This window comes from Lupinus angustifolius, chromosome LG20 (genome assembly GCF_001865875.1).
Source record: "Lupinus angustifolius cultivar Tanjil chromosome LG20, LupAngTanjil_v1.0, whole genome shotgun sequence".
Classification (NCBI taxonomy): domain Eukaryota; kingdom Viridiplantae; phylum Streptophyta; class Magnoliopsida; order Fabales; family Fabaceae; genus Lupinus; species Lupinus angustifolius.
This window is the reverse complement of record NC_032028.1, coordinates 4,468,577-4,485,153: the sequence shown is the minus strand read 5'-3', so window position 1 is coordinate 4,485,153 and position 16,577 is coordinate 4,468,577. Positions and strand designations below refer to the sequence as shown.

General features: G+C 36.3%; 4 protein-coding genes across 5 annotated transcripts in view; 2 read left to right on the top strand and 2 right to left on the bottom strand.

Annotated features, from left to right (window-relative positions):
• LOC109335760 (flap endonuclease 1-like) overlaps positions 1-3,321 on the top strand; it is a 51,185-nt gene extending 47,864 nt beyond the window's left edge. The window contains exons 18-20 of the mRNA XM_019571926.1: positions 575-700; positions 2,813-2,869; positions 3,246-3,321. Of these exons, the coding sequence (XP_019427471.1) occupies positions 575-700; positions 2,813-2,858 (172 nt within the window). The 3' untranslated portion in view covers positions 2,859-2,869; positions 3,246-3,321. The remainder of the gene's footprint in view (positions 1-574; positions 701-2,812; positions 2,870-3,245) is intronic.
• Positions 3,233-3,991, top strand: LOC109335763 (rhicadhesin receptor-like). The gene has a single exon (XM_019571938.1). It carries the CDS (start codon positions 3,233-3,235, stop codon positions 3,788-3,790), a length of 558 nt encoding a protein of 185 aa, XP_019427483.1. The 3' UTR covers positions 3,791-3,991.
• LOC109335758 (glutamate--tRNA ligase, cytoplasmic-like) lies at positions 4,422-9,001 on the bottom strand. Its single transcript, XM_019571924.1, has 6 exons — positions 8,782-9,001; positions 8,099-8,195; positions 7,745-7,898; positions 6,005-7,128; positions 5,382-5,849; positions 4,422-4,851 (listed from the first exon to the last, which is right to left on the bottom strand). Exons 1-6 carry the CDS (start codon positions 8,934-8,936, stop codon positions 4,639-4,641), a joined length of 2,211 nt encoding a protein of 736 aa, XP_019427469.1. The 5' UTR covers positions 8,937-9,001; the 3' UTR covers positions 4,422-4,638.
• On the bottom strand, positions 10,444-16,577 carry LOC109336229 (phytochrome A-like). 2 transcript variants are annotated; one of them, XM_019572693.1, is made up of 5 exons: positions 16,456-16,577; positions 13,644-15,705; positions 12,446-13,262; positions 11,294-11,584; positions 10,444-10,833 (listed from the first exon to the last, which is right to left on the bottom strand). In XM_019572693.1, the coding sequence occupies exons 2-5, from the start codon at positions 15,697-15,699 to the stop codon at positions 10,632-10,634; spliced, it is 3,366 nt and encodes a 1,121-aa protein (XP_019428238.1). In that variant the 5' UTR covers positions 15,700-15,705; positions 16,456-16,577; the 3' UTR covers positions 10,444-10,631. The 2 variants fall into 2 exon arrangements, with proteins under 2 accessions (XP_019428238.1, XP_019428239.1); XM_019572694.1 differs by having other exon boundaries at positions 13,644-15,710; positions 16,456-16,493.

The following is a 16,577-nucleotide window of genomic DNA, read 5'->3' as shown; positions in this document are numbered from 1 at the left end:
CCTCCTGGTATTCAAAATCACCTCAAGCACATGTCCAGTGTAAATGCCCAAGTGCATGGCAAGTTTTCAAAATCCTGCACAGATCTGCGTGATTGGTAATGACAATGTTTCAAATATTGCTGCCAATCTGAACTCACCTTTGATTGATGAGAGAATTGCTGATGGGGCCATAAGATTATTACAAAGAGGCATTTCCATGTGTATTATCTACTGTTAGTGTAGTAGATGGACAAATTCCCGATGAACAAATTCCTGTGATGGTTCTAGAAACTAACCGTGTTTCAAATATACCAGGATACAGGTATATAGCTACCAGCCTAATCAATCCAATCATGTTTCACCAGCCACGGAGCTGCCTCCAGAGGAGATGCAGCAGCAATCAACTTCTGCAATGTTCCTTTCTTCCAACTAACTTGCCCTTAGCAACTGGAACTGAACATCAACCTACCAATGAAGATGCACTCTCCAAATCAAGTTGTCTAGCAACCTGCCTCAAACTACGAACTTGGTTCACATATGTCTGGTGGAGTTAGAAAACATTCTTCAGACACTAGTTCTTGTTTGTTTTTGACAGGAAATACCAGAAAATAATGCTAAAGAGACTAACAAAAACAAAAAGTACAAGGGCAGTGCTGGTAGGAAAAAGAAATAGTTGGCTTTGTATCTTAAAAAATATTGGAGCCATTTGCATGTTAATCAGGTTAGAGTGGCTTTTTGATATCTTTTGTTATTCCATCACTTATTACTATGAGATTGTAATTGTGCCTTTTGCATGCATTCACATCTTTCATTGTACACCTATCTTTCTCTAATTTCTTTCACTTAGCACAAAGGATCATCGATTCACATTAGGAGGAGAGTATAATTCCGTTCTTCTTCAAATACTTATAATACCATATTTCAAGGTATGGTTGGAAACTGAACTAACTTAACTTTTTGGGTTGGGGTATCCAAAAGAAGAAAGTTGGTAAAAGTCAACAGAGAAGTGAGGTAGTGACAAAAACTAATGAAGAGTGATGCACTTACCTTATCTCTAATACAAGTTAAGGCAAATTGCTTTTTCGTGCTGTTTGTGAGTGTTATAACGTGAATGATAACAGATAGCTATCTTTCCAATTATTCAAGGAAAAAAAACAGGGAATTTACTGACATAGTAGTTATTGGGAAAAGATTAATTGAAATTATACTTAATTACATTCAAATCTAATGCTGATTTCTTTTGATTTTCAGTTTGGAACTTGGTATTTCTTTATGAGAAATTGCGTTTTCCATGGCGATTGGCAGTCTGTGAACGTAATAACGTGAATGCTAAGCCATTGGCTTTGAAGTAGTATTGAAGAAAACAAACACATTATTGTCACAACTATATTCATCATTAGAGTTGTGGAAGAAAAGATCAACACAAATGATATCTCATCACACTCAAATTGAATTTAATGCTGGTAATAATTGTGACAATTCAAACATGAATGTGGCCAAAACCACAATATGCTCTTGGTAAAATACATTAACATACCCCTGGTTTTAAATTGAGACATAGTTTCTGGTTAAATTTTTATAGTACGTGTCCAGTGTCCTATAAGTAGAATAGTGGGCATGAATTTGGAGGGTGATGTCTGTCATGGATCTATCCCCGTAGAATAGCACTGCTAATGAAAAAAAGACAGAATAGTTGTAAGCATAAATTCTAGTGTACTCTTGAGTCATAAATTCAACTGACCTCTTAGAATAGCACACTGTCAATAAATAAAAAAGTTAACAAAAAATTAAATATGTATTATTCAAGCAACCACTTCAAGATTAGAATTTATGAACTTTAATTAATAGTAATATACTAAAATTATTAAATTTAGTCTATAAATAATTAAGAAATTTAGGGAAGGGGGGAAAGGGTCAAAGCTTGAAAATGGAGTGGGGTTAGGATGAGCTGCATATCGAGAATATATGGAAAAAAATAATATGAAATAACATTTTTAATCATAAATATAATAGCAAAAGCAATAACTTACTGCTTTTGTACTAGAGATCATTCTTTTCCCTTGAAAAGAGCCCCAAATTAAAGCCAAGCTAGAGAAACTTTAGGTTTGTTTAGAATTGAGATTACCTTCGATATTAGACTCTCAATGTGAGGAAAATGAGGAATTTATGATTTTTTAAAGTATCTAATGCAAATATTATCACAAATCTAGACCGTTTAGAAATTATTTTTGTAAGGTGTTAGTGTTAAAATGGTAGGAGATATGAAAAAGATTTCTTGATGAATCAAGAAAGATGAAAGAAAAGAGTTTTATTTGTTGAATATTGAATAAAATGATAACAAAATTACATTAAATCCTTTATATGAAGGATAGAAAAATTAACTATCCTAACTAAACTAATTAACCAACTAACCAATGCTCAACTATCTTAATAGTATCTCTTTTCAGACCCTCCTGTGAGTAACATTTGTTTGCATTAGGGAAGATCCATGTAAATGACTTTTCTTAAACAACATGCACTTAATTTCTTGCTTTAAATTCACATACACTCAAACACACCATTTATTTTCCACCAACTCTCTTCTCTGCCTTTAAGCTTGCTATAAATACACCAAACCTCACATTCCTTTTACTTCCAAGTTCCAACCAAGTTTCTTTCTTATCCTTTGTTTTATTTCCTCTCAGTTTCTCTCAACTTGTATTGCCTTTCAAAGTCTCTGGCTTGCTTCTTAGCCTGTACTTACATACCTTGAGTTCATAAACATTCATATATCTAACCATGAAGGTCGTAGACACACTCCTTCTCTTGACTCTTGCTATGGTTCTTTCCACAGCCATCTCATCAGATTCAGACCCTCTTCAAGACCTCTGTGTGGCTGACCTTGCCTCAGGTAATTCTTTTACATCATTCTAATCCCTTTACCTGTCATAATATTTTATTGTATGTGTACTATAACTACAGTCTATAGAGTAAGTGGATCCCCACTTTACTCTTCATGATTAAATTTGATCATTTTCTTTATTCCTTTCTTTTTTTGTTTCTTTAGCTTTCTGTCAACCACATTAACTCAACCTCACTCTTTGAGACCTACCACCACCAACTACTTTAGTTTTGCTTTTTTCTGACTACACTGTTTAATCATGTTAATTCTAGTATAGTATCCCCACTGACATTATTAAGTTTCATTTGTCTCTTCCCAAATGATAAGGGAAATTATTATGTCCTCTTGATGATAATAACTAGTAGCTATGTGATGGGCAAAACAGGTGTGAAAGTGAATGGATTCACATGTAAAGAAGCATCCAAGGTAAATGCCAGTGATTTCTTCTCAAGCATTCTATCCAAACAAGGATCAACCAACAACACCTTAGGCTCCTTGGTGACTGGAGCCAATGTTGAAAAAGTCCCAGGACTTAACACCCTTGGTGTGTCTTTATCAAGGATTGACTATGCACCAGATGGCCTTAACCCACCTCACACACACCCACGTGCAACTGAAGTAGTGTTTGTGCTTGAAGGGCAACTAGATGTTGGGTTCATAACCACTTCCAATGTTCTCATATCTAAGACCATTAACAAGGGTGACATATTTGTGTTCCCAAAGGGTCTTGTTCACTTTCAAAAGAACAATGCCAAGGTAAATGCTTCTGTGATTTCAGCCTTCAACAGTCAACTACCTGGTACACAATCCATTGCTGCTACCTTGTTTGCAGCCACGCCACCTGTTCCGGATCATGTGTTGACCAAGGCATTCCAGGTTGGAACCAAGGAGGTTGACAAAATCAAGTCTAGGCTTGCACCAAAGAAGTAGAAACCACTGGTTGTAATGTCTGTAACAATTGTTCTTTTACACCTCTCCTTTTCATTCATCTTTGTTGCTTTACAATTCATGTTTGGAAGCTGGAACTCAAAAACGGAAGAAAAATAGCAAATGGGGCACACTGTTTTGTTTGATATCGAGATTTAAAAGATGACAATATGATGGTTAATCTATGGTATTGTTTCTTTGTTATCCTCCCTTATGATTCATCTTTCTGTGAAGGAATATTAAAGTTACTAACTTTCTTCTATCTCCCCCAATGTCATAATAATAACATATACAGGGGAATATTAACCAATGTCATACATACCTAAGTATGGTTGGCATGAAGTACACGTTAGCATGTCATTAATTTAGTGTATATTTTAAGTGATAGCAGCAAATAAAGTGCCATACATGAGACAGTCATAATGGGAACCAGAATCACTATATCAAAATATTGTTATAATACTAATGATTTCTCATGCTTGAACTTCAACCATCTTTGAAAAAGACAATAAAGCTAGCACCTAAGCATGGGCCACTAAAGTGATACAGCCAGACACTGGCCTTTTGTCCACATCCCTTCTGGAATGGAACAAATTGAAGATTGCCATTTGGTATTCCCACTCAAGCAAACATGAACTGGTTAGCTTTTTTATTTTTAATGTGAAAACTATTCCAAATTGTCCAAAGGAGAGATAAAAAACATTTCCAAATGCTAGTCAAGAACACAATTAGAAAGGTTTGCTTATAAACTTGAAAATAGTTCCATAGAGTAACTTCTTATCCGCATTAGCAACTTCTGAATTTGGAAGGAGGTGTTCTAAAACAGTTTAAGAAAAAGGAAATAAATCACTTCATGCGTGCTTGCCCCTACCATCAGGGATTGCAAATAGCACGATTGGTTTTGAGGGCCTAAGGAAGGGTACATCACACTTGAAGTACCCTTTCCTCTCCAGCTGCAATACATCTCCACGCTGAATATTTCGCAAGTTTGAGTCTCCATATGCAAGTGTCTCCTTTTTTGTAGATGGGTTTAGCACATCAATGAAATCCTCTCCTTCCTCAAGCTGAAACCAAAGAAAACATAAACTGTTAATACAAACTCCATTCTGTACAATGCTCATTGCAAAAAAATATTGGGTTAATATCTAACAAAACAACTCCTGATTTGAGTTTCACAGGGATGCAGGCAGAGGCAGTGGCGAATATGGTCGAGTGGTGGCTGGCAGAGCCAATGGTGATTGGAGTGGGGGAACGGGCAGTGGGAGTAATTGACATTGTACAAGATCGAAAATGAAGGCTTGCTAATCCTATCCGGTCAAAGTTTTAGAAAATGAAAGCTTTAGAAAATTGAAGATGGCTGTGAGTCTAGACAGTCAGACAGTAAGTTCAATTTAACAAACAATATAGGCAATAAAATTAAGAATGTCTTCCATAGGACACTTTAAGAATAAGTATTGCTTTCAGCTGAAGGCAACATCTGACCACTACATTGACTTAAAGCAAAACAGAGTTTATATGATTACTATATTTTCCTTGACAATATTATATTTCTTAATGATACCAATGGGCTTATTCATATTGGAGAGGCACATACCTTCTTCTTTGTAATAAGATAATCAAACTCCACCAAAGTCAGGCTAACTAGTTCATCGATCTCGGGTAGCCAAGTGAGTTTCAATTTTGTGGTCTTCACAGATCCTTCAAGATGCAAAACACCACTCAACCCAGTGACATTTCCATCTTGGTCCTTCTCTATTTTTTCCACTATGGCATTTCCCCAGTCCATTAAGGTTACCTCCTCACCTTCTGCTATGGTCTCTGTATCAGCATAATCAATCCATACCCTTTTAGTGTATGTTGTAGCTTTATCTCCAGCAGCTTCGTACTTCTTGTGCTTAGGTATGATGCGGACAAATGGTTTCTCAGGACCATCAGCGAGGGTCAACAACACGCGTCTTTCTGCAATCACAGCAGTGTGTCTAGGACAGACGGGGTCAATAATCTTCTTGTTTATGGTCCAGAGCTTGTCCCATTCCATGAGGTTGAGATTTTTTGACGCCCCCTGTGCAAGTATAGAGAACAGTCCTCAATATTCTAGGCGTATGACTAACACAAGACGAATATGCAAAGAAAAAAAGGAATCGCACTAAGTTAAAAAGGAGATCTACTGAGTCATTTCTTTTTTATATATAAATGAAAGTAAAATATTTTACATACTTGCTCAACAATGAACTGTATTAGTGCTTCAATTTTCAAACCTCTACGCACAATTCCTTGTACTGTAGGAAATCTTGGATCATCCCATCCATCAACTTTCCCATTTTGGACAAACCACAGAAGCTTTCTTTTGCTGAGAAGAGTATATACCATATTCAACCTACTAAATTCAAAGATGAGAACTTTTCTAAGTCCCATGTCCTCTTGAATCCAGTAATACTGAGGATTGCGATCATGGTACTCACTAGATCTAAGGGCATGTGTGATTCCTTCTATAGAATCAACATATGGACATGCAAAATCATACGTCGGGTAAACTTTGTACTTGGATCCAATTCTATGATGAGTCATTGGATTGCAACGATAATAAACTGGATCTCGAAGTGATTTGTTTGGGTTCTGCATATCCAATTTGCCACGGACACAGCACTGTAAGCCCCTCTCTGATCCTGCAATCATTTCCTTCCACAATTTCAAATTCTCCTCGACACTATTGTTTCTGCGTTTAGAATCTATTCCATCCATTCTCTCTTTCTGCATTTGTTCACGTGGTGTGTCATCAACATATGCCTTACCTTGGCGAATTAAATTTTCAGCCATTTTCATCAATTCGGGGAAGTAATCTGATGTATATGTTATTTTCTCGTATTTGATACCCAATGTATCAATATCTTTCAACAAGTTGTCCACAAATTCATTACTTTCTTTAGCAGGATTTGTATCATCAAAACGGACAATAACCTGGCCTTGGTATCGCTCAGCAAAATATTTGTTCAACAGAGCAGCTTTCGAGTGTCCAATGTGAAGATAACCACTGGGTTCAGGTGCAAATCGCACGCAAACTTTTCCAACTACAGCATCTGGAAGATCTATTTCTGCTGAAAGTTTGCTTCCTCCCTTAACCTTTTCAGACACATCCCCATTCACTTTCTTGACTTGATGAGGAACTACTGTCTGGTCTTTTGACTTACTGTCTGATGGTTCTGCCAATCCTTTTTTGCCAGAATATGTTGTTATGACTTCATTTAAGACAGTACCGTATTCAACCACTAAAGAATTGAACCATCGTACAAGGTTTGGATATTTCTTTGACTTCCTTAGACTTTCCCATCTCTTTCCTGTTCCTGCAAAAGTTTATAGAAAACAGAACATGTACACAAATTGGGTAATAACAATGGCCTATCAAATTACATGTAATAAAAGCTCAAAAAACAAATTGGCTGAAAACTTAACATTATAACTAGAAGGGGGGGATGGAAGATAGGTATTTTTTTTATGAATGCTTCCACAGTATTATATAAAATTATCAACCGCGGTCAAGTTACTTTTCAAGTAATGCTAAATCCTCGTAATATTTTATACTAAAAATTCTTCTAATACTAAATAAAGGAAGTATCAAATAAAAAAAGTAAATGCATTCAATGTCTTTGGAATAAGAACTGGATACTTTCTTTAATTAGTAATTTAGTACTAGCCTTTAGAAGGTTTTTCAGGCTGAAAGTCTGCAACATTAGGAGGATTCAAAATTATTCTTTGTTTAAACAGGACGATAAAGCTACAGGCTAAACCTAGTTGATTATGAATAGATCATTATCTAGATAAGGTAGCCATAAACCTAGTTTGTCAACATGGTTACAACAAAGAAAAATGTAGTGATCACAAACATATCTATTGTAGTTTACAAAAGACCTAGCAGCATCACAAGTAAAGTTGAAAATAGGTATTATTAAAAATCTTTACCTGCAAGACCAGACCATATTGCTAGGTCTGCAATTGATACTGAATGACCAACAAAAAATGTACGCTTCTCCAGGTACTCATCAATATATTTGCATCCATTCTCAAAAGCAGGGCCTGATGAGAGTACAGGAGCATACTCCAGCCACTCATCAATCTGAAAAGCGTAACGGAGGTGAGGAAAAAAGATAACGGCAAGGTAAACAACTACTGCTTACAACATAAAACATTCATAATTCATTATTAAGCAGCATTATTTCATTGTCATGAAATCGTTTCAGTATTTTATTTCACTATAATATCTTCAAGGTCACTACATTCATATGCAATGTAGATATGTTACATCACGAAAATAACCTGGCAAGCTTCAATTGCATTTTGCCCATAGAAATCGGGACTGGTGGCAACTCGACCAATGTAACGCAGAAGTACATATGCTCCATGCAATTTTAGCCTGCAAATTAAATTTATTCATTAACAATTAGTAGATAGTGAAGGTCATCTTGACGCAACTGTAAGGTTGTTACTTATTGATCATGAGGTCACAAGTTCAAATCTCGGAAACAGCTTCTCCGCGTGTGGGGTAAGGCAGCATACATCTACACTTCCCAGACCCCACTAACTGAACTGTAACAATTAATAGATAGTAAACTTTAACAAAGAAACCTAACAATCATCTAGCAGAAAAAGTGAAGTTCATAAATAAAACGTTGTCATATTTTCCCCCTTTCTTTGCAGAAATTACAATAGACACACGAACCAAATTGAAAAAATTACCCTTGACCATCCAAAGGAAATAAAATACTAATATAATTATAAATCAAAATAAAAAATCAACACTTCCAAAAATCTGAATCCTACACAAAAGGGGTTTAAAAATTCCATTTTAAGAGTCATAGGAATTCAAATAAGACATTTCCCATCGATGACTATGGCTGAAAACGAACTCTATTATCTAAGTGTCTAAGTATGTATTGCTACAGTGAAGAATTTACTAGTGCAATGAGAAATAAGCAGAAAAAATGAGATCGGGAATATACCCATTAGACAAGAGAAATGTGGGAACGGAATCATAAGGGAGAGAGGCGTCTATGTTTGGAGAAACTCCGGCGAGCTTAACGGCGGCGATCACGGATAACGGAGGAGTAGCGGCGGTGAAAGTAAACGTCTTGATATCCATGCTGTTATCCAACATCAAATAACAGACAACTGAGGTTGATACACTTAATACTAGGTTAGGATAACCATTTCTCTTTTCAGATTATTTACATTTCACCCCCTTTGTTTCATCCCTTTTACATTTCACCCCCTTCATTTCACCCCTTTCACATTTCAAACTCGATATATTTTTCTCTGAGATGGAAATTGGAAATCAAATAAAAGAATTTTGGCTTTAAAAGGCATTTTTAATTAAAAAGACATTCTTGTAACCATTTCTTTAAGAATAAGATTTAGGTTTTTTACTCATAAAGACATTGTACAACAACTATTAGGCATGTTAAATTTTCTTTAATGAGGTGTTGCAAGTATTATGTTAACATTAGAAAGAATAAATCTATATTCTTGTAATCAATGCTCCTAAAAATCCTCTCAGCTATAGTGAAGAAAGGGTTTTCAACACTCCCTTTTGAAGTGATATTTATGATTATGTTGTTAAAGGCTTTAAAGCTAGTGTTTTTTTTTTGTTACTATCAATAGTTGCATCACCTTATGGCTAAGGACATTTTCGGGGTGTATGTTTTTTTATTTTAACAAGTGTTACTTTAAAAAATTGAACTATTAACATTTCAATTTTTATGAAAATCTAACGAAACTTTACACAACTCATTATTAATAACTTTAAGTTAGTGTGTTCATGATTAATAGGTTGTTGTGTTGGGCTGGAATGAGGGAATTGACAATATGTTTGGGATTATGAGATGGGGTGTGGTGGAGGTGTTCCGGTAGGGTCATTGAATAATACATAATGAGGGTTATTGTGTGAGATGGTAATGGTGGATGTGTTGGAGAAGGGTATAATAGAAGAATTAACATAACTCTATTGAAAAACAATACATGAGTTATTAAATATATATTTACATAGATGTTAACAATTTTTTACTTAAATTATGTTAGCATTGTATGATAAAAGAATTGGACGAAAAATGTTAGAACATATTTAGTGAGAAGTACATTGTAGTAAATACACTTTTATGAAAATTAAAAAGATCAAAATTCTTTCCCTACACCTCATTAAAAAATACGTAATTTTTGCAATGAGAAATGATGTTTGGTATAAGACGAATTTGATGAAAACAGTTTTCCATTGATCATGTTACTTACCCACAAGACTTGTGCCAAAGTTTAATCTGATTGGTTATCACCCTTTAGTTGCTATTGTTTTTCATACTGAATTACCTGTTCAATTATACATCATTGCCTTTAGGCATGTTGGTCAATGATTACTAATGTTACCAGAGTAAAGAAAACCTGTAACAAATGTTCAAATCAATATATGAAGTGCCACTGACAGACTCATAAGGAGAAAAGGTTTTGGTGCAAATTTGAATGGCTAAAAGTAGAGAATTTTTTTATGTCCTCAGTAATTCAGCTATTCTGCACCTCAAATTTTATGGCATTAAACATATCCATTCTCTCATTTTACAACAAATGATCCACAACTGCTAGAAGAAGAAAATAACAAAATACTAGACTGAGAATAGGTGAAGGAGATTAATGCACATATATATATACAACCTTAAGTTACAATATGTTACAGTGAAGTGGAACAAATTAGAGTTACATTGAACAAAGAGGAATGCAATTAGTCTCTCTATTCTCTTTTTGATGCACAAAACATATTGTATTGTATCATCTTATTATTATTTATTATTCCAAAAATTTAAGCTTTCTACTTATGAGCTGCAGCAAGTTCAACTGATAGGATTAAAGAAGATTTGCCTGCTTCTCTTAGATAACGCACATCTCCATTCATGAGCTTTAATAGTTTTCTACTAATGAGTAAGCTAATACCTTCCTCTGATTCTTGCCCATCATTTTCAAACATTTGGTTCAACAATGCTTCTGGCACACCACTGCCAGCATGTGTTATGCTGCATAAATAACAATCATAAACAGTTATTGCATTAAGCTAAATTTAGCTGTTAAATGTTGTGCAAGTTTCTGTGTTTTACTCCTGAATAAACATAATGATTTAATTGTGAATGCACCAATTGTATAGAAGTTTTTTACAATGTCAACCAACCATAGATTGTTGTATCATGTATGGTTAAAAATCTTTGACTTTTGTAGTAACTACTTCAAGAGTCATATATGAGGTGATAGATGGGTTGACAGCTTAAAAATCTTTAGACTGACAGCTTATCAAAACTAAATAAATAAAAAATTGCACTGGTCATTTCTAGCTAGCACAACAGAAAAATGTGAGTAATGCATCAGTTCATATCATGTTTGTTCTCTCCGCATAACGCATTATGATAAAAAATTAATCGGTAATACAAACAGTGGATCCAGATAAGTAGAGTTTCAAATGCTTTAGTGTGGAATAGCTACCTGAGCTCCAACTTAACAAGGTGGACGGATTGCCCTAACTGTTGTTTGGTTAGAGAGGCTGCAACAACAACTTGACCCTCGTTTGGTGTAAAATTGATGGAAACCAGTAAAAAGTCGGCGAAGACTTGTTGAAGCCTAAGGCAATCACCATACAAGGTTTCCATCCTGATCTGCTCTGCAACATCATTGATTATTTGGATATGCTTTGCATTACACTTTAGCATGACTTGACTAAGGGAGGCAGCCAATACATCATGCAGAGTGAACTCAGCCATCTCGAGATCCAAACAGCTGTTGAGCATACAGGCAAAAGGAATGTGTAATTGTTACAAAAGGCACCACTACAGTTCAAATACAGCAATTGCTGGTAACTTTGTATTTTTAGTATTGTGTTCATAATTTGACAGACTAACTAGTCTAGTACTACAGATTGAGTTTAAAAGCACAGTGTGAATAAAAAAAAGGCATCCACATTGTAAGCCTTGTTTAAAAGATTTGAATTATCTGACACACTATACTGGCATACCCTACAGAAACATAATGCAGAAACTACATAACAAAAACCATGAGAACATAAAAATATGATTTTTGTTCTTCTGAAAACTGACAAAGAGAGCCTTAAGCATGTTGAATTGGTCAACTGCAGCTAACAAACATTCCACCTCCCCAGCAAAAATAAGATAAAGAATAAAAAAAGGTTCCAATTGAGAATACATGCTTTGGATGCAGCCTAATGTTCAGATTCAGGAAAAATAACAAATACATGTGCTGGAAAAAATGTTTTTTCTGGATAAACTATTAGTTTCAGGAATCAGATTCTCAAATTCAAGAGAACCTCAGCAAAGTATTCACCCAGCAAAATAGGAAGGCCATATTCCTAACCCCTTTTGCATGATAAGAGTGTGCATACAATTTTTTTTTAATCAAATTATAATTTCTCAAGCACACTCACTTCTTCCAGATGAAATTATTTTCATCTAAAACTTCTAAAAGACACTTAATATCGTGCTTTTTCTTTGGGTTTAAACGTCTAATCTTGAGCTTTAACGATGTTTGAATTAGATACTTCTATGTTGTCATGGAAACTTAACTGACAATTGTTTAACACCACATAAATGCAAGGGAAAACAACAACAGTAACAGATATCATACCCGTCAATGATGGTGTCAAGATCTGAGTCCTCAAGAATTTTGCTAAGCTGGCGCTGGCACTGAGCGCTAGTGTGCAGAAGTTGTATTTGTTCTGTTCCCAACTCAGTACCCTCAAACAATTTCCTGGTAAACATAATCCCACTTAAAGGGTTCCTGATCTGCCTTTTGATATAACTCAAAGATTTCAGTCTCTTCAAGGCAGTTTTCTCAGATAAGCGTTGAATATGTAATGCTCGTTGCAGCTCTGGGCTGGCTAGCTGCAAGAAGCAGAATATCCCGGTAACTGCACCGTCTGTGTCAAATTTCTTACTCACTGAAAGAAGGCAATCTACATACTTCCCATTCCGAGCAATGAAACCAAAAGCAACCTTTGCTATTTCTGAACCAGTCATGGCTTCATTGAGTACAACGCCAAAATTAACAAAAGCTTCTTGATTCTTTAAACTACAACAAGCCTTCTGAGTCCCAAAAACCTCTCCTAAAAGCATTTTATCCATGACCTCATCTCTCTTCCACCCAGTTAACTTTGTCATAGCTTGATTCCACTCACAACACCAGCCAAATTCATCTGTGCCAAATATTGGGGGGATTAATGGGTTGGGATTCTGCACAATTGCCTTGTAGTCACCTTCAATTTTAGTGAATTTGTCCATGACAGTCTTTTGAGCAGTTATATCATGGGCCACAAAACAAACCCCCACCACATTATCTCGAAGGTCCCTACTTGCACAAGCATTTACTACCAAGCTAACAGGACCAGAATCCATGTAAGACCCGTGTGTTTTGATCTCAAATTGGACATTCTTCTCTTCTTCCCCTAATAACATTGTAACAGAACAAACCAACAACTGAGAATTGTAAAAATTAGGTAAGAAGAATATAGTCCTATTGTATTAGATAAAATTAAGAAACCTCTCTCACCAAGCCCCCAAAATAAATTTTACCACAACTCCTATTGTGTTCCATCCCTTCCCAAGAACTGTGAAGGCAGAAATGAAATTGCTAACAAGACACACTACCCTTCTCATAATTCTTCATCAATGACATTGATTGCTTTAGGGAAGGCAAAATGCTCACAGCTAAATAGTCATCGACGCACACTTGTTTTTTTTAACTTTTTGCTCATGACTTTTAAGTGTTAAAAGGCAAACAAAAAGAGGTTATGTAAGGATAAGATGGAGAAAGAATAAAGACATACCCTGCAGTGCCATGTCAAGCATCTTCTTGACTCTATCAATTGAAGAATCCTCAACAAGTGTGAGTAAATGCTTTCCAATAGCTTCACCAACTGGAAGACCTGTTAACTCAGCAATTTTTGTATTCCACCCATTGACCAGCCCATTAACATCAACTGCCAAAATAGGCACTGTAGCTGTTTCAATTAACCTAACCATTTCACTTGCCGCAGCTTCCAATTCCTGCATCCCTTCGATCCTCAAATCACTTAGTCTTGTATCGATTGCACTTGTGTTTATATGTGTAGTCACTGTATCTCTGAATGCATTTCTAAGTATTAGCTGCAATGAATGAATAGCATCCATTTCATAGTCCTTCCATGGTAAGCTCCTTGTCTTCACAACTTCAAGGAAAGCCTTGAATGATGATCTTGGATGCATCTTCCTACCATCATCCCTTTCACCAGGTTCATTCTTTGCACCACCCCAACGGATTTCTGAAGCAGTGTGTGACCGGAACCAGAAAACTGTGTCTTTTGAAGCTATTCTAACGGCTGCCATTCCACATACAGTATCACCAAGAGAAAGAGCCCCTGGGAATCCTGCATCTAACAAGCTATCTGTACTCAAACCTGTTGAATCCATATGGTGCTCAGACAGCCATAAAGCTATCTCTCTTATCTGAGATTCACCTGGTGTCACTCCTAATCTCCATACCTTGTTTTTATAAAAGAGAGCAGCCCCATCACACTTTACTAGATCCATTATATTGGGGCTCTGTGATACAATACCTAAGGGTGCATCTCGCATCAGCATATCACACAAGAGTGTCTGAGTGCGCAGTATATTCTTCTCAATAATCTGAAGTTCTAACTCTATTTCCTTGTTCACATGGATGGCAAATACTTGAGTCAGAAATTCACATGCATACCTTAGAGGAAATGGAACAAACCTTGGAGTAGTGTTATGGCAAACTACCAAACCCCAGAGTCTCTTTCTCTTCTGAGGCTGAACAGCATCGGAGCTATCCCCATCTTCATCATTGTCATTGACTACTACTGCCATAACAAGGGAAGCAATGGAATTCATGTTTGCCATGTATTGCAAATGGCAACTATGAGGAGCCCTTAAAGTTGAACCACACAAAGTCAAATCAATAGGGAGCTTCTCATCTTGAAGAACCTTCACTTGTCTTGCATGACAATCTACTATCATGCGGACCTTGTTCTTCATGAACAAAAAGCGTGAAGCCTGGGGAATATCGGTGGCTGGATAGTGTAGACCCAGATATGGTTCTAGGCCTGGCTTTGCTATCTCAGCAATCACCTCGCCATGATCATCCTCATGAAATTTATAAGCCATCACCCTATCATAACCTGTGAGTTCAAAAACTTCTTGAACCATTGTATCACAAAGCTTTTCCATGCTCCCACTAGACAAAGATTGCAGACGGGTTATTGCTTTGGCAGCCAGCTTGTACGATTGCAAGGCACCTGCTGCAGTCATGGGAACTTCATAAGGCTTGACAGGCTCAAAGTCGATGATCAAACTGCCAGTCACACGATGGATAATTGCATAGAAGGGCTTCCCAGAAGTCTTGCAATGAACTAGGATTGGGTTAAGAAGCGAAACCTCTCCAAATCCTAGTGCCTTTTGCAATGCAGAAGCACTTGGTGCAGTGAAAATAGTTCTTATGTCAGTGCCAATTCCAAGGGCAGGGTGGTCAACAACATTGGGGACAGCATGACTCATCATGGTCAGCATTTCAGGTGCATTCTCACTGTAAGCAATGACCTTGCAAGTTTTCTCATCTAAAGCTAGCAAGCACCCGAAAGGCTGGATCTGCTTGCCTTTCTGAATATGATGGAGGTAAGCTGTTGTTACTTTATCAGACCTTGGTTGATGGTCTCCATCCACTGTACCAGAGACGCGCACTGAACTGGAGTAGTCAAAGGAACAACCTGACTCCTCAAAGTTTGCATGGAGTTTTGCATCTACTGTGGTCTGAGCAATGATCCTAGCACTATTTCTTGGTCTTCCTGAATTGGTGGACGATTGGCTAGGCCTTGAGGAAGACATTTCCACCTGAAATGCACTTGGAATGATAAAAATAAGTCGATCTGGATCATTATATGAACCTCCAAGGATATGTCATTCTACTATAGAACAGAACTACAAGTCTATTATTAATTAGTTAGAATGCCGGTCTATGCACTCGTGTACATTGTAGTTATTTAAGATGAGAGGAAGATATTTCCAAAACTTCTCAACAAGACACAATTATTGAATAGGTTTTAGTAAGTAGAGAGAATTTATGAGCCAACCATAAACAACAATCTTTACATCTCAAGTGAATAAATACATGCCCATTTCTACTGAGGCAGAATAGAAAATATGTCCCATTAATTATCTAACTTTTACTGTTCTCCTAAGCACATTTAAAGCAGGCTATAAATTCTGAACAAGATGGCATAGCAATAATACCTCTTCAAGGAGAAATTATTGGATCGTCCCATACCAATAGTCCCGGACATATCTTCATTATGGATCATGCATTAAATAGTTAAAATTATATGAGCTTATTCCAAATCAACAATGAAGAAGTGTTCTAGACCATTAGTTTTTGTCCATCCAATAAGTAAGCATCACATCTTTAACCAAAACCTTAATGTAATTTCATGGTATTTTTCAGTTATAAACTTCTTATCCAAAGTTACACTTGAATATACCCAACAACATGGCTAAACATGAAACAAACAGTTAACTAACATAACTAACAAACTACCCAGAAGAAAATATAGGCAGAAATGAAGGTGAGACAAAAAGGTAACTAACCTTGCAAGGGGGGAAAGTGATTGAGGCAAAGACTGAGGAAGAGGAAGAGGAAGGGTAAGAAGGAGTAAGGAATGAAGGAATGATATGTATTAAATAAAAATGAATATAATAAGCAGAAGAAG